This window comes from Carettochelys insculpta, chromosome 31 (assembly GCF_033958435.1).
Source record: "Carettochelys insculpta isolate YL-2023 chromosome 31, ASM3395843v1, whole genome shotgun sequence".
Classification (NCBI taxonomy): Eukaryota; Metazoa; Chordata; order Testudines; family Carettochelyidae; genus Carettochelys; species Carettochelys insculpta.
Window position 1 is genome coordinate 4,290,693 of NC_134167.1, and position 17,755 is coordinate 4,308,447.

A 17,755-nucleotide genomic window follows, 5' to 3' on the forward strand; every position below is an offset into this window, starting at 1 on the left:
ATTTACTGTACTGCATGGCGGGACGGGTGAGAGATGAGACGCAATGGTGAAACAGAAGCTGATGAGAAACAGAAAAGGAAGTCTCCCTGTCCTCCGGCCCCATGCTGTGCCATGGCAGCAGGGGTGAACAGTCTGGCCAGGATGCAGGGCTGCTCCAGTGAAGGGACTGTGCCATTGGCATCCTCCACTGGCTTGTCCAAACCCAAACTGCGCATCAGCATCCATCCCGCTGCTTCCCCAAGAAAGTGCTAGGGCAGGAGGGGATGCGGGTGTGGGAGTTTAGGGGTGCTGTAATTATCGGCCTGCCATTGCCAACAGGAATACAAGAACCTAGGGACAATGGAGATGGATTCCATAGACCCGACGGCCAGAGTTCCCACTGACTTAGCTGTGCTCAGTCCCTCTGACACACAACCCTTCTCTAAACGTTTGAGGCAGACTGGTCATGGGCGAAAACCCAGCTGAGAGCACCGCGAGTGTGAGCTATGCTGATGGCTCTCGGGCACCTTTACAGACAAGTCCAGCTTCCTCGCTGGGCTCTGCATCTCTACCCTCATACAACGGGTACAACAGACTTTCAGAGCCAGCCCTGCACCTCCTTTGGCCCCAGAAGTACACAATCAGCCTGCAGCAGTGCCAGATTTACTCCACTACGTGTCAAACACACGACTGAAAACTAAGGGCGAGCATTCTTCCTCAGCATAATGACGTATCAAAGCTCTGGGAAGTCATGTTCAGTTGTGAGCATTTGACAGAACCACAGTAACATTTTGCTGAGTTACCAACACCAACCATTCCTGGCGTGCTTGTAGAGTGGAGCTTGTCCTGTCTGAGAGAGACAGATGTCTTTAGAATATTTGTAGGTGGACTCAGCACATTAAATGGACTAATTTTTACATGCTGAAAAACAAACAAACAAACTGGGAATGGTCATGAAGAATAGCGAGTTGCTCACTTTGCCTTACTTTACACACACACACGCAAAGAGTCAGTTACTATGTTCCCTCTATTTTTCCCTCCAATCAATGGGCAGAATAAATTTTGTTACGTGCACCAGTAAAACACATGCTCTCAGCTGAGAGTGCTGTGCTAACCAGCTGGGCAGCACCTGAATCTCTCTCTTACAGGGTGCACTGATCTGTTATCTTGCTCACCATCACTTATTTGCTGTCTCTGAAAACCAGGCCTGCACATCTCGGGTCTGACACCTAACATATGCAGTGGGAAGGGAGCCCAAGACATTAGTCCTTGTCTCAGAGGCCTGGCATGAGGAAGGACCTGATCCCAGACTCGAGCAAACACAGGGCTGACACTGCAGATCTAAGCAGCCCTAAGAAGTGTTTGGCACAGAGCACTCACTCAGAAACATCGTGTCATCAAGTGGTACCAGAACATCCCAACACAGGGGATGGGAAAAAAAAAATTCCAAGGCTAAGAGAACTGCACTGGCCTCTCCTAAAAGACGAGCTCAGGATGACAGCATGCAACAGAGATGCTTTGATAGAACCAGCGCGTGCAAGACGACGGGGGCAGTTACTAACTCTGTCAGAAGGGTAGTGCTCACCTTTGTGCAGGGGAGGGAGGGTTATAAAGATGTATCTCAGAGGCAATATCTTTGTCTGATGCAGGGAGACACAGAAAGTCCTGCCAGGCCCTGAGCTGGTCTATGGTTACAGGCACACATGCACTAGCGGTCCAGGGGAGTCTGCAGCCAGCCAACACTGCGCTTCATCTGCTATAAACCTAGCCAGGTGCCTTTGCCCATTAAAGGATCTTGTGGCCATTGGGTGGTTCACTCCCAGTCTGCTGTGCCAGCTGTCTGGATGGGGTTGGGGAGGCATGCAGAGGGAACACACACCCAGAGCCAAACATCTACCAGCATCTCTCCACAACACACACCCAGAGCAGTGGCTACTTCTGACTATTTTAGCATTAAGCCCTCAGTCCCTCAGTTTCCCCATCAGTAATTCTGACATCCCTCCCACTTTGCAGGAAGTAAATCAGTTCCTGGTTCTCAAATGCCTAGGGTACAATGCACGCCTGGGCACAGGGCCAGCCCAAAGTCTATGCCCTCCTTAAGCCCCGCTCAAACTGAAGCCCAAGGTCTTTGGGCTTCCGCTCACAGGAGCTCTGAGTGGTGCATGGGCCACGTATACGAGCACCTCATGGGCAAGGGACCAGAGAGCTGCTCAGCAGCATTCTTGTGCATGGGTCACACGGCAGTGCTGCTGCGTCAGAGCTGCTGGGAATTCTCACTGGGACATAAGAACTTAGTTGACCGGCTTTTTCCAATGCCTGGACGATAACTGAATACTCAGCTGTTTGACGTTGACTTGCTCTCTTCTGCTCCTTGGAATGCTGATGTAATCCCAGGGCTGAGCTTTATACAAACAAGGCTCTTATTATGACACAAGCCAGTCCCCAGAGCATCCAGTCCCTGAACGGAAAGAGCCATGCTCCTTTACCAAACAGAAGGCTCTTTCCCTCCCTCTCTTTCACACTTTCCAATCCCCTACTCCTCAGTGTCCTGCCACGTTAAAAGGCCTCCAGCAGGCCCAGATGGCTTATTTTGGCAAACCAAAGACTTTGGTAGCTCAGTAGCCTTCCAGTAGCTCTGCAGAGCTGGAACTATCCTTCAGGACATGATAAAAAGACATTGTTCAATATGCTTCCCCCAACCGTTTGCAGCAATCATGTCTTGATGAGTTACACTGGACTGACAGTGGCAGAAAAGGGTCACGCAGATAAACTGAAGCAGGTCACATCTCAACGCACCCTGGGTTGGGGTCAGCAACCAAAATAGCAAGAATCATTTCTTTCAATTCGGTAAAAACTCAGTAATGCAAGAGCTGCAATGCATGTGAACATGAGACAGTCCTTATTACATAACACCAAACCATACTTTTCGTAACCCCTATTTTAAGAACAGTGCACACACAATGATTTGTAATGCGATACATGGTTACAGCAGGACATTCACAAACTTTTTACATATTCTATTTCTCCACACTTTGTGTGTATGTTTGTATCTCTGTCTCCCTGACTCTCACTCTCAAACCATCTTTGTCTCTCTGGAGGACGCTGGGGGGGATTATCCAACATTTTGAGATCACATATTGTTTGCTATTTAGATATAATTTGTTCATTTGGGGGCTTTTAGACATTCAGTGCTCATCGAAAATAATCAAGAGGGTGGATTTTTTTTTGTTTTGTTTTTTGTTTTACTTTGCAATTATAGTGTCAGGAGCCACAAAGAAGTCCTTAAAGAGCTCCATGCAGCTGCAGAATTGCAGGTTGCAGACTCCTGCCTGGGTGAATCAAAGCTCTGCAGAGCCAGATCAAGTACTTTGCACCACTTCAGTCCCACTTCAGCTCTCAAAATAGTATCCATTTGCAACACACACTGGAGAGCTGCACCAAGAGAATATGGCCCCTATTCCTACTTAGGGCTGTCAAACTATTTAAAAATTAATCACCATTAGTTGCAGTTTTAATAGCATGGTTAAACAATAATAGAATAACAATTTAAAGTTGTTATAAATATTTTGGATGCTTTTCAACATTTTCAGATATATTGATTTCCATCATAGCACAGAACACAAAGTGTGGAGTGCTCGCTTTTCATTTGAGTTGGACCATAAAAAGATCTACGTGCTGAAGTGTGAAGGGGCATACGGTGTTCAGCCTGTCGGGCACACAAGTACTTTGCAATGCCAAATATGAAAGTGCAATGCAAATATTTGTTCTCACTTTCAGGTGACATTGTACATAAGTAGTGGGCAGCATTATCTCCTGTATATGTACTTGTCTTAGCCATTGGCTGAGTAAGACATAGGACAAAGTGGACTTGTAAGCGGTAAAGTTCCACATTGTTCTGAATGTAAGTAAAATTAAAAATTCTCCACTTGTAAGTTGCACTCTTCTATGATAAAGAGATTGCACTACAGTACTTGCATGACATGAATTGAAAAGTACTATTCCTTTTGTTTTTCTTTTTATAGTGCAAATATTTGCAATCAAAATAATAGAAAGTGAGCAGCATACACTTCGTTTTGTGTTGTAACTGGAGTAAATCTATTTTAAAATACAGAAACATCAAAATACTTGTAATAAATTCAAATGGTTATTCTATTATTGTTTAGTGGCATGATTAAAACTGATTGATAGTGATTCATTTTTAATTGAGTTAATTTGTTTTGCATTAATCGCTTCAGCTAACTGTGATTTGCTGCCAGCTGTCTTCCAAACGCATTTTCAATTCCCGTGAATTGCAATGGAAGAACGAAAAGGAGGAGACAGCTGAAAACAGGCTCTGGAGATGTGAGCACGACTGGGGGCCACTCTCTTGCTCATGTTGCACAGGGGCCAGAGTAGATATCGCAGTGGTCCCTTCTGGCCTCGAGCACGCCAGAGGAGGATGAAAGGGAAGAAGAACAAAGAAGAAACCGCAGTGGCCTTTTTCTACAGCTGGGCGAGTGGAAGAGCAAATGGAAGAGCCAGGCCAGCTCTCCAGATATTTAAACAGCAGGGCACCACACAGGAGAGCCTTTAACTACCCAGACGTCTGTGGGATAATAAACACAGCTGGGCACATGGGACCAAAGAGACACCTCTGGGGTCCAGAGGTGACAGCTCTATGCTCTAAAAAGTCTCACCCAGAGGAAAAGCTCTCTCTGATCTCCTGCCAGCGTGACACCAAGCTGCTGGTATCCAGGACTGAACTTGGCCCCTCTGGTTTTAAAAGCTGCTCCGACAGGGCTGGTATAGGTTAGCACTTAAGTTAACTGACACCCATCGAGAGAGCGACAACCCCCACCCGAACAACGCAACTTACATGGACTTACAGTGTTGTCCTCGCCCCACTAGGTAGGTGGAGACACTCTCCGACCAACGCAGCTACGTGGGATGGTTTCAGACCCAACCCAAAACAATTCTAGAGAACAAAGAGCACGGCAACCCCCTGCGAAAAGGTCAGGTCGACACTAGGGGACAAAATCGATGCAAGAGCCACAACGCCAGCTCTGTGAACCGCGCAGCTGGAGCTGACCTGCCTTGCATCCTTTTCCTGCATGCCCGCACAGCAGGAGGTCGACAGGAGAAACTCTCCCGTTGGCTTCCCTGACTCCTCACGGGGGCCAAAGGGGGCACTCTCAGCGTTCAGTTTATCTCAGCCCTATGAGGTGCGCTAAATCGGACCTCGGAAGACAGACCATCAGCATGTGCACCCAGCGGAAAGCAGAGACAAGCCCCAACGCTTTGGCTGATGTGGGGCATAGGGCAGGCTGTCGGACCCCTGATAACTATGGGGCTTCTTACACTTTTCTCTGGAGCTGGCCACTGTTGGAGACAGGACTAGCTGGGCTGTGGGTCTGAGCCAGTATGAAAAGCCTCCTGGCTGGGATCTAAAAGATCCCTCCCCAATCTCAAACTGGATTCCTGTCCTGTCCCCACCCCTGCCCCGCCGCCTCACTGGCCTGGGATGTGTTATGCCTGATTAAAATCCACTGGAAGAGATTTACCCAGCCCAGGGAAGGCAGCTGAGGGGAAGGAGGCCTATTGCAAATGTAGATCCTGGAGAGCTGCTGATCTGGCAAATACTAGAGCCTTGGCTCCAATAACTCTGCATCCTACTTCCATCCTAAAGTTGTGAAGTATGCCAGGAATGTTCCCCTTCCCCCTCACGAGCTCACGCCAGCCTGGCTGCTGCACAGAGCACACTACGCACCCAGCAGAACAGAGACACCAAGCTGCAAAGAGCAGAACTCAGCCGGTTCCAGGCTCTCCCTGTGAAACACTGGAGCCCGGGGGCGCACACGCAGAGAAGGCTGGCAGGGCTCAGTCCTGCACAGCTACCACGGGCCAAGGAAAAACAATGAAACAAAAGACAAACCCCCAAACTTGATCATTCTCCAATCTGGCCAATGAATGCGCGGGCGAACCTCTCATGGAGTGAATTTAGCTCTGCTGAAAGCCATGGGTGTCAGTGGCTCTGCCTGTACACAGAAGGCCCCAGAACCCAAAGTGATTGGAAACCAAGGCACTTTTTACACCAGTGCAGCACATGGAGGGGTTTTGCATGAGTGTAAAACAGCAACTGGGTATGGACCGAGAGCTTCTTCCGAGAGCTACTCTATTGGCTTTACCTTGTGGGTACTGGAATATCACCCAGGGGGTCAGGCGATGGTCCCTCCGAGCTCTTCTGTCCACGTGCAGAGTTTTTCATCCATGTGCAGAATAATTTTACATGCACAGAGGCCCGTGCAAATGTGCACCACCAGCAAAACCAAAAACCTAACTGTGTGCTCGGCCTGGCAGCTGGGCTCCGTGTGAATCTCTCTGGGATGGCTACACAAGCTCTCAGTTTACAGAGAACATGGAGGTAGGAGGAAAGGGGCAGGTTCCATGCTCCATTCAATCCTTACTTTTGCACTTTATCTTAGGTACTTGTATGGCCCCCATCATCCTAGTGGTAGTGAGGTATGGCAGTGCTGATACCACCACGTCACAGAGAGAAAACTAAGGCCCCTACCCAAAAGTCTGGGGTATGGCAGAGAACTCCACCTAGGACCCCAGAGTCCCAGGATAGCACCTTTCTCAGGGTTCCCTCTAATTTTTTCCATCCATCTCTCCCCCATCGCCTTCCCATCATTCCCGAGCTAGGCAGCCTACAGGTTCCGCTTCTCCTTTTCAAAACTCCGGAGCCCCACCCTCCCCGGACTGACTCTTCCCGGGCAGACCAGGGTGGGTGGGGGAACACCGGTACTGATGGACAGCACTCCGGCAGCACAACCGAGGAAATGCACCCGGCTTGCGTCAACATGGATGGAGCTGTCATGGAACTGCAACCCCGCTCTGGTGCCTCGCAACCACACCGGAGGGCAAGGCTCTGCCCCACAGAGTGCCGTGGAGCCCTGCCGTGGGCCCTGGCAGCTGAGAGGAACGTGCAGCGCACACACGCTGGCGGGAACGGTCACAGCGTCTCTCCCTGGCATCTGGGCAGGGCCGAAAGGCCCCCCCGTCCTGGAACCCTCCCTTGTGTTTAACCGCACAGGGTGGGAGAGTTCAACACAGGCCTTGGGCCACCCCTCAGCTCAGAGCCAGGCAGGGTGTACGCGTGAGCCCTGCCACAAGCCCAGAGCAGCAAATGAGTGCACATGGGCGTGGGGAGAGAGCCCAGGGAATGTGCCGCAGCCAGAGCAGCCTCCTTCACCAATCCCACACATCCACAGCCCTAACTGGAGTCCTGGCACATGGGGTCCCTTCCTAGATCATAGCAAGGCCCATTTGCAGGGCTCTTGCTCAGTTTCTCTATCTGGGCACAATATATTTTGTTCTGGGAACGGAGGCATGTGCAGATGTGTACCACCAGTAGAAACACGCTGCCAGCTGTGGGGGGCTGTAGACACTTTGCTCATCCACTGGGCAGCACTTCAACCTCTCCTGGGAGAGCGCCCAAGCTCCCAGCTGACAGAAAATGCTGCCTATTTGCTGGGGGAGGCGAAGAACAAACCTCCTCTCAAAAGTCTCCAGCCTAGCAGCAGAATCAGAGATTCCTTGGGGGCAGTGACCGGTTACCTGGCACCAGCCTCGCTCACTGCTGAAGCGTCTGCTCCTCGGCCAATCAAGCAGGCTCAGCTGTCAGTATGTTTGCCAGGCAGCTGCCTCGGCTGTGTTCAGGAGGGATGGAGACTACACACCAGGAGAGCAAGGGAGGCCCTCTGCAAGATCCTGCCCCGATCACAGAATCAAACAACAGAACCGGAAGGGACCTTGAGAGTTCACCAAGTCAAGTTCCCTGCTCTCATGGCAGAGCCAAGCATCATCCAGATAATCTCTGACAAGTGTCTGTCCAACCTGCTCTTAAAGATCTCCAGTGATGGAGATTCCACAGCCTCCCTAGGCAATTTATTCCAGTGCTTCACCACCTGACAGCTAGGAAATTTTCCTAACAGCCACCCTAACTTCCCCTGCCACAATTTAAGCCCATTGCTTCCTGTCCTGTTATCAGAGGTTACAGAGAATAGTTTTTCCTCTTTCTTTCCTTTTACTGGAAAGCTGTTATCATGTCCCCTTTCAGTCTTCTCCTTTCCAGACTCAGCAACCCCACCTATTTCCAGCCTTGCCTCATAAATCTCGTTTTCTCAACCCCTCATCATTTTTGTTGCTCTTCTTTCAACTGTCTCCAGTTTTTCCACTTGTTTCATGCAGTGTGGTTCCCAGAGACAGACAATACTCCAGCTGAGGCCTAATTAGCACAGAGTAAAGTGGAAGAATGACCTCTTGTGTCTTGCCCACCGCTCTCTTGTTAATGAATCCCAGAATGAAGTTTGCTTTTTTTGCAACTGTGTCACACTGTTGATTTATAATTAGCTTGTGGTCCACTCTGACCCCTAGATCCCTTCCTGCAGGACTCCTTCCTCGACTTACACTTCCCATTTCATAGATGTGAAACTGATCGTTCCTTCCTAAGTGGAGTACTTTGCATTTGCCCTTATTGAATGTTGTCCTATTTACCTCCAACCATTTCTCCAGTTTGTCCAGATCATTTTGCATTCTGAGGCACAGGGAAGGCGGGAAGGGCAGAAGGCGCAGGGACAGGAGAGAGGAAGACACAGAACTGTGGCTTAGAAAAAGAATTAGGTAAGCTCGTGGAGGAGAGATCACTCAGTGGTTGTTAGCCAAGATGGTCAGGGATGCAGCCCCACACTCTTGGTGTCCCAAACCCTCTGACTGGGACCAAACAAAAGGAGATGGACCACTTGGTAATTGCCTTGTTCTTTTAATTCACTCTGAACTAGCATGGCCACTGTGGGAAGACAGCATCCTAGGCTAGACAGACGATTGGACTGACCCCAGCTGGCCGTTCTTACATTCCTTAACTGCTGGTGGAGAGAATCAGAAAAGAGACGGAGCCGGTATCCTTGGAAAAGGAGACTGAGGTGCTGGTGGTTTCAGTGCAGGGACCCGAGGACTCCAGAAGGCGCTTAGGAAGAAATGGCCTGTTCATATCCAAGCATTGGGCAAGAGGGACGGATTGATGCGAAAGGAGATGGGGAATGAGGAGCTTCTCGTATGACCTTGAGAAAGTCTCCTTCTCTCTGGAGACCTCAGTGCCCCCTCCTACTCATAGTGCTGAGGAGCTGAGAGGCTAAATAGACATGACAGAAAAAAGGAACAGGGCAGGTATTACTCCCCCCTTTGTACTGATGGGGAAACCAAGGCAGGGCAGGGCAGTGACTTGCCGAGGTCACGCAGTACACTGGAGCTGGGAACAGGACCCAGTTTGAATGGAGCTCAGTTCAGCACACCTTCGGCTGCCCCTTCTCTCTCAGCAAGCTCAGCCCTCTCCCCTCTTTGTCCACAACTTCCCTTGCTCAGGACTGATGGCCTTGCCCAGCTCTGCCCTCCTTTCTCCCATGGCTCCCTTCACGCTGCTCGAGCAGCCCACCTTCCCACTCCTAGGCACTCTCCCCTTCACTCCCTTGCTCACATGCCTCCTTGCGCTGCCAACTCCCTGGCCGACCTGGCAGGCTAGTGACCCCACGCATCCCAAGCCGACCCCTCCCCATCCTCCTCACTTGCCTCAGGCAGCGTCCCACACCCGCTGCACACAAGTGACCAGCAGCCCGAGGTGGGAGACACTGGAGCAGTTGGCGTTATGGATGTCGGTGCATTCAGCCCTGATGTACCAGCAGGGCTCTTTTGGGGCAGGAAGAAGAAGTCAGCCCTGTCCGTCCCTGGAATGGAGAGGTGGCTTATGGAGAGTCTCAGGGATAGGACAAGGTCTGGATGGCTTTGGCTCTTATTCTGTAACTCTCTGAGGCTGGGACACCCATTGCATCTGGTCCCACCATGTTTGGATTGGGGCAGGTGTGAAAACGCCTGATTGGGGCACCTCTCAGTGTACCCAGAGTTAATGAAATGGTTTCCAGCTAACATGCCCTCAGCGACGGGGCACCAACAGGAGCGAGTCCGGTCACCCCAGAGGAGGACACAAGGAGAAACGTCTCATCTTCCTACTGCTCCTGCTCCATTACTCCCAGCAGGAAGCCTGCTTGTGCAAAGGAGGCAGGGAAGGTATGAAACCCAATGCACACTAAACCGTCTCTGGAAGCCGGCAGAAGAGAAAGGGTGCTTATTAAACAGAGACCCCTGCAAGGGGCTGCTGGGGAACTTGACACACAAACATTCTTCCTCCTCTGAGTGTGCATTCAATTTGCAAATTCAAGTTGACTATGAAAACAGAAGTGGAGCCAGAAAGTTAGTCACTTACTGAAAGAAGAGCTGCTGGAAAGAAGAATATTTGGAAACTGTACAGCAGGGGAACCAGATTTTTTTTTTAATCCTTCCCCAATTCTTTGTGATCAAGAAGATCTTCATTGGCGTGGAAACAGGATCTCCCGAGGGATGCAAGCAGGGGAGGAAGAACTGTTTGTGGTTCACTGGCAGGACTGGGATCGGGCCCCAGGTGGGGTTGAGAACACTGACCTGCCCCCGTCGTGCAGATGGGGAAACTGAGGCACAAAGAGGTGGTGTAGTCTGTCTAACCACACACAGGCAGTCAGTGGCAGAGACAGGAATACAACCCGCAAGGCACCTTTCCTGAGCCAGCCTTCCCTACCTGCACAGCTTGGAAAGAATCCAAGAGTCTGACTCCAGACTTCTCTGCTCTAACCACTAGGGAACCACTCTCAGCACAGCTTTGCTGGTCACAGACAGCAGGGCTGACAGCCACTGCGGGTCCAGGGGCACTGGCTCCATGCCCCAGAAGGGGTGGAGTCTCATGAGGGAAGCGCAGAGCGCCAAACAATCAGCCCTTTGTGCCACCCAGAGCAGAGCACTGGGGCCCTCCCAGCCCTCAGAAGCCGCTGACACCCCTATGGCATTTCAAAGGGGTCCAGAGTGCCCGGCTGCTGCCACTGTGTGCCCCTGTGAAATGCTGAGCCCCTGCGCAGTTGCCCTCTTGTGCCCCCCCGCCCGTCAGCAGGCCTGGTCACAGATCACGCTGCATGATCGCACCTCGAGCAACGCGGCTTTGTCAGCAAAACTTTTCAGCGTCCGCCAGGCTTGAGTCTCTTGTGGCCTCAGTTGCCCAGTCTCTGAAGTGGGGAGAAAAGCAGCTGCCTGCCTCGCAGGGGTGCTGTGTCACAGTCACCAGGCCAGCTGCACCTCACACCTCTCCTGGCTCCTCCAAGGTGTCTCCCCTCTTCCTCTGGAATCCCACCATTTTCTCGCCCTCTGACCGGGCCCTGGACTGCAGCCCAGACCCTAACCATGACCGACTCAGTGCCTTGGTTCTGCTCCCTCTGCTCGCTAGTGGCCAAACCGCCTCTTCAGGTCACCAGACTGTTGCTTTATTGACCTGGCTACTGCACCAGGAATCTCTCCATCTTCCACATCAAGAACCTGGTAAATACAATCGTCCTGCAGAGACTGCGACTTCTAGGGTCGAGGGAGTGCTCTGTCCCCTCCCCTCAGCCAGCAATGTCCCTGGCCTGCGTCAGAAAGGGCAGTTTGAAATCTTGTTCTGTCTTTTGATCACCCCTTTCCCAGGGATCAAGTCACCTTTTCACTGCACACACCTCTTTGATGCATTACCTCCTAGAATGGGCAAAATAAACTTCCTCGACTCTTTTTTTTCCTCCTAGTCTTTTTTTCCCTTCATGCATGGCTGGAATAAATTTTGCTACGTGCACCAAGGTATGTGAGGGTATGCACCACACCAAGAGGCTCAAGGTGTGGGTTGTGGGAGATGGTGAGCACTCTGTTAATCGGCTGGGGGCACCTGGCTCTCTGCTCAGCAGCGACTTACAGGGAACACCGTTCCTTGGAGACAAGCTGCAGGATCCTCCAAGCTCCTAGCTTCCCCCCTGTCTTTCAGGTACACGCTGCGACCTTCTTACCAGGGAACTAGTGTCTTCTTCTGGCTGCAGCCTCCCAAATTAAGACAATCCCCGTGTATAACAAACATTGCTCTCCAAATACAGTAGCTCTACAGTATCACTCAATATCTAGGCGACATACAAAGCCTTCTCTGCCTCAGTGCCAGGGAGCTAAAGCAATGTCCCAAGCAGCAGCATCTGTTTGTGGCAGTGCGGGAAGGATCAGACCCCAGGCAGGCCTAGCTTGGAAACCTGAAATCACTGGGAAGTGGAGCTATGAAATCTGTGCAAGCAGGGATTTCCTCTCTGCAGGGAAGGACTCTTGCTGGAGTTACTGTCAGTCCCTCTTGCTCACCAGGCCTGGTTTGGGGAAAGAGGACATTTTCTTTTCTTCCCCAAGAGCCACCTCCTTCCTGCCTAGATACTTCTGGCTTCCAGGCCCTCCTCTCCCAGCCGGAGACTCTTTGCGTCTGGCTGACCCCAGGAGACCCCATAATGAGTCAGTGCGTTGGAGGCCTCTCCATTCCTCACTAGCCAGGGAAGCGGCTGCAGCCCTGTCTCCTCAAGCTGTGATAGTAAGGCATCTTCAAAGGGTCAGGTCCAGTCACTGCTTGGGCTGGAGGCCAGCAAGAGGTGCACACTGCTGCTGATGAACCAGGAGAGGGCATTCAGTCCTGAAAGGCAACGCCCCAGTGTGATTCCAGGTGCTGCCTTACAGGGAAAAGTGGGTAAGAAATACAGTTCTCGGGCAGATCAATCCCTTGACATAACCAGTCCTTGTGCATTCAGTTAGTTCTTTGACCCACAAATTAAAGCCTCTTCAAGTCTTTCCATTCCGGTTTCTCTTGCCGATCTCTCCCCTTCTGCTCGTGCTGCCTCCTGGATGCTCTGTGCTGGATGCCGGACAGGAGAGAGGAATCTGCAGAGAGCCTCTGTCCCATTTGTCTCGAGCAGGTTGAAGCATCCCTCCTATCCCATGCCAGCACCTGGCATGTACTCCTGTTAGTGCACAGCAGCTGTGCTGCTTGATAAGCCTCAGGAAGTCCTGCATCCCCTTCGACATGACCTGCTGGCATGAATCAACAGCGGGAGGATTTCCCAGGCTGCTGGCAGTGTGTACGGAAGGGCAGATGGGAGGTGCAGCTGAGCTGGGCATGCTGCCCTGCGCTGTGCCACAGGAAATCCCGCCAGCTCGCCCAAGGATTAAAACCCATGTGATCAAAATGCAGCACGCGACTAAAGCTGGCCCACTCTAAGGTAAGGTGGCTATAGGTGCCCATGCTGCCGCGACTGCACCCTCCCAGAGCTGCTGGGTAGGACTGACCTCTCTCTGGTTTGATTAGAGACTCGTAGCCATGTACGGCTGGGAGGAAACTTGTCAGCTCTTCCCTGCACCCCACAAGGAGGCGAGAGTAAATACAACGTCCCATGCACTGATCAGCAAAATCCAGATAACGTGGTGTGAAGCTCACAAGGCCTATGCACTACCTTAAATCTGCCAACAATGCGCCAGCAGAGGAGATCCATAGGAAGATGGTGGGAATCGGGATCATGAACCATCCCAGTTATTAGCGGACAGCCCACTCGTATTCCAGGTGATCCTTATCACACGCACGGGATGCTCTGCAATCCAGAAATCAGGACCCGATGTTTTGTCTTACTGGAAGGACATTGTGACCAGCAAAGGATCTGGATTATCCTTCTGGGGATGAAGTGGGTCTGTCCCACGAAAGCTCACCTAATGAACTATTTTGCTAGTCTTTAAAGGGCTACGTGACTGCTTTTTGTTCTGACAGTGTATAGACTAGCACGGCTTCCTCTCTGTTGCATCCAAAGGGGAATGTTCAAGTCAGTCTAGGGGCAAAGGGGGAAAATCTGGATCAACATTTTCCACCTTCACCCCCAAAGGTGTCAAGTTGCAGAGGCAGAATTACTACAGCAGCACGGACCTAATGATTCACACAGGGCCAAACCCACAGCTGCTGTCCTTCTCTGATGGCTCAGGGCACAACCCGGGAGTTTGTTTTCATTGTTGAAGAGCTCAACAAGTTTACTTTAATCTCCCAAGGACAACACGAGCGCAAACACAGGCTGTGTCTGTTGGATTAGCACTTAACAGGCCCTTGGCCATTCAAAGTGCTGTACAAATGTTAACTCAGCCACGTCCACAACAAACCAGTGGGGTTGGTCGGGATCACTATTTCCATTTCACAGCTGGGAAAACCAAGGCACAGAGCTGCAAAGAGCTGCCCAAGAGTGCAGAGCGAGTCAGTAGCGGAACAGGGAACAGAATCCAGACCCCTATTGCTCCAGGTATTAGAGCACACTTCCCTCCCAGAGCTGGGGCTAGCACCCACAGGTCCAGGTTGCCACTCCCTCCCCAGCACTCTAACCTAAGCTCGCACTCCCATTGAGAACCCAGGAGGCCTGGCTCCCATACTCCAGCTTATTCCTCTAGCCCACCATGTTCCACAGGACCCAAAGTGACATTTTGCTGATTTATAAACCGGATCTGTCACAAAAGCTCAACTCAGCCACAGAAAACCGGCTCGGCCAGCTGCCCACAAGACGACTTGCCAGCCCTCCGGGCAAGGCCCCCCCCCAAAATACGGCCGTTGCACAGAGCAGCGTGTACAGAGATACAAACAAATAAAACCCAACCACACACAAGACACCCCACTGCACAACCAGACACTGCCCACTGCCCCGCGCAGAGAATGACCGCCCAGTGCATGGCTGGAAGGTGCTCCGGATACAGCGGTGACGGGAGCAGTATGAGAATCTCTCTCTACCCATACTCCCTGGCTGGGGCGGTTTACTTGGGCGTGATCCTGCTTGGAGCAAGGGGGCAGAGGAGATGACCTTCGGAGGTTTCTTCCACCCTAATCTCTGATAGGGTAAAAGAGAACAGGCGGATGGTGTTCTCCGGGGCCAGCGGGGGGAGTGAAAGCCAGAGCTGAGGGCTTCTCACCTCGAGTTGAGAGCCCCCCATGCTGCAATTCTGGGGGTGCTGCCAGGGAGCCCCTGGGGGCTTAGGGCAGAGCCCAGAGCACACATGGACTCAGATGCAGTCGTTGGCCCTGGCCAGTTTCCATGGGGCCCTTCAGCTCTGTGGAGTCTGGACTGCGAAGGCAGTAGCAGCCGCAGCCACGGCGGCCGCCTTCGATCAGAGCCGGGGAGGTTTATTTTGACAGGAGGTGAGAGGCCGGGGGAGAACCTCCCGTTTCCATCTAGGGAGCAGGCACAGCTGTGCTGTGGGAGCTTGAATGCCAACGCTGGCAGAGCCACAACCCTGGACGGGTTCTCAGGAAAACGCCTCTTGGCACTTGCAGCAGGGTCTGGGCCAGCACCGCCCTGGGGCGGGCAGAGGGGAAGCTCTGAAGCTGCAGTGGGGAGAGAGGCCCAGGGGGACGGGAGCAGCAGGGAGTTATCCCTGATGAGTGGGCAGCTTCAGGACACCTACTACGGCACTGGCTGTGCAATGAGAACCAAACCCCATTCTTGGCTATTCCCATTGTCCCAGATCCATGTGGGATCTCAGGGAGCCACGGAATAATTCCCAGTGCCAAGGAGTCAGCTGTTTCCGGCTGCTCTTCAAGTCCTAGGAAACATTGCAGCTAGTGCCTGAAAACACACACACACACGTGTGCGCGCCCACAGCCTTGTGGGATATGTAGTTGGCCAGGCCAGTCTTAGGAGAGCAATACCACGTGTGACTGCTTCTCCATCTGGTGAGAAGCAACTGGCGAGCATCCACTCACCCCCCCGCCCCCCCGAGTTACGCTCGGAGCAAACACATCTTCAGGACAAGGCCGGCACTCGAACCCGATCCAGACTGGGGAGGCTGGACCCAGCTACCGTATACATGGCAGTCCCACAACGAGTCACATATGGATCCAATAAAGGCGGGGGGCAGGGCTCCAGCACGTGTCCCAGACACAATGGACCAGCAGGCGCAATCAGCAGGAACTCCTCCAGACCTACTTTTGTCAGCACTGACCTCCACTAATTCAATCACCAGCCCCTCTCCCACAGGCAAAGGGGAGGTAAGGAAGTGGATGTTGAACACAGCAGATACAGAGGGACAACCAGGTCTTATGTCCTGGGTACAAGATTAAACTCTCCCAAGCCCTGATCTACTGTGCGACCATGAACAACTCACATCCCCTCTCCGGGCCCCGGTTCCCCTCCCACCCTCCAACAATCTTGTCCATTTCGGCCGCAGGCTCCTTAGGGGCAAGCGGCACCTCTCTCGAAACACAGCGCCTGGCACAATGGAGCTCTGATCTCAGCAGGGGCCTGTAGGTGCTGCTATAACTTAAATACCAGTCACTTGGCTGCTTCCTGATGCAGCGCGCTTGCAGAGAATAAGAAACATCACAGAGGGCGCTTTGTGTGAGCCCCGTGGTGCAAACACAAATTCAAGCCCCACTCCTGCAGTGTGATGTGCCAGGGGGATCCCAGCACCCATATGGACTCCACTGCAGTGTTAGATTTTAAGCTCCCGCCCTGGCCATTAGCAAAGCATCCTGCTCCGCTGATTAGTAGCAAGGAATGAAAGAACAACAAAGGCTGAGAGACTCTTACTGCCAAGGCTTTGCAGAGCTTTTGTCACCAGCAGCTCTTTGCAAAAGACTGTCCTCCTTATCCCCACTTGACATACGGGGAAACTGAGGCACTGAGCCCTGAAGTGACTCGCCGCAGGAGCTGCAGCTGGCCAGTAGCAGAGCCAGGCATGGAGCCCTGTCTCCTCACTCGCGGCCCCAGCGTTAATCCAGGGCTGATACACTAGCACAGGATAATCACTGAAATAACAGCCGGCAGCTCTCCCCAGGGCCTCTTTGTCACCCCCCCGGGCCAAGCGGCGCTGCCGTTGCTTTGCAGCGGGTTGTGCACCTGGGAGAAGGAACGCGGGGGAAAAGTTTTGCAAACTCGCTGGGCCCCGATTCTCCCCGGGCGTAGGGCCCGATGCCGCCCCCGCGTGAGCCAGCGGCTGGGCTGGGCTGGGCTGGGCTGTGCGTGCCGGGACGCGGGTCGCCCGCCGGCTCTGACAGCTGCCGGGGCGGCGAGCCGGGTGCGAGGTGTAAACACGGGGCTGGGTGGCCGAGCGCCGCCAGGAGGAGGGCGTGCAGCCCCCGGCCGGCCGCTCCAGCGCAGCACAGCGCAGCGCAGCGCCCGCCCGGCCGGGGGCGCGTTTCCTGCCGCTTCCCCGCCGGGGGCCGCCCCTCGGGAAGTCCGGCTCCCCCGCCCCGGCCCTTTGTCTGGCGGCAGCGGCCCCGCCAGCCCGGCCGTGTGCGCGACCCGGGGTCGCCCGCGGGGGGCCCTACCGGCCTTGCACGGGTCCTTGTAGTCGATCGGCTCCGGGTCCTCCTCGTCCTCCAGCACATCGGCGTAGTCGGGGAAGTGCAGGGCCGGCCCCAGCGCGGCCAAGGCGAGCAGCAGCCCGCACGCCCGGAGGCCCGGCATGCTGGCCGGAGCGGGGGACGCGCCGCGCCGCGCCGTGCCGCGGGAGCGCAGCGCAGGGCGAAGCGGAGCCGAGCCGAGCGGGCGGCTTCCCCCCGCGGCCTTTTTTTAGGGAAATGAGAGCTGGCGGGGGCGGGTCAGGCCGGGAGCTCAGCCCCTCCAGCCGGCAGAGTTTGCTCGCAGCCCAGCTGGGAGCGGGGCCAGCCCGGCCTGGGGGGCGGCTCCATCGCCACGCACCGGCAAGGTGCTGCTGCCCGGGCCGGCCGGCTTCCAAGCAGGAGCCGCCTGGGGTCTCCGCGCCCGGCCCGTCCGGTAGCCGAGCCCCAGGCGGGGGCAGCTCCCGCGGCCCCGGGCGGATGGGGGAAGAGGAAATGCGCCCCCCGCCCTTGCTGCGCCGGGGGCCCGGGCCG

The 17,755-nt window shown here is 53.6% G+C and overlaps 1 protein-coding gene across 3 annotated transcripts in view; it reads right to left on the reverse strand.

Annotated features, from left to right (window-relative positions):
- BMP1 (bone morphogenetic protein 1) overlaps positions 1–17,513 on the reverse strand; it is an 80,548-nt gene extending 63,035 nt beyond the window's left edge. For 2 of the 3 annotated variants that reach the window (XM_074981701.1, XM_074981703.1), the window contains exon 1: positions 17,210–17,513. In XM_074981701.1, the coding sequence (XP_074837802.1) occupies positions 17,210–17,348 (139 nt within the window). In that variant the 5' untranslated portion in view covers positions 17,349–17,513. The remainder of the gene's footprint in view (positions 1–17,209) is intronic. The other variant, XM_074981702.1, reaches the window with a different exon arrangement.
- Positions 17,514–17,755: the final 242 nt, after the last annotated feature.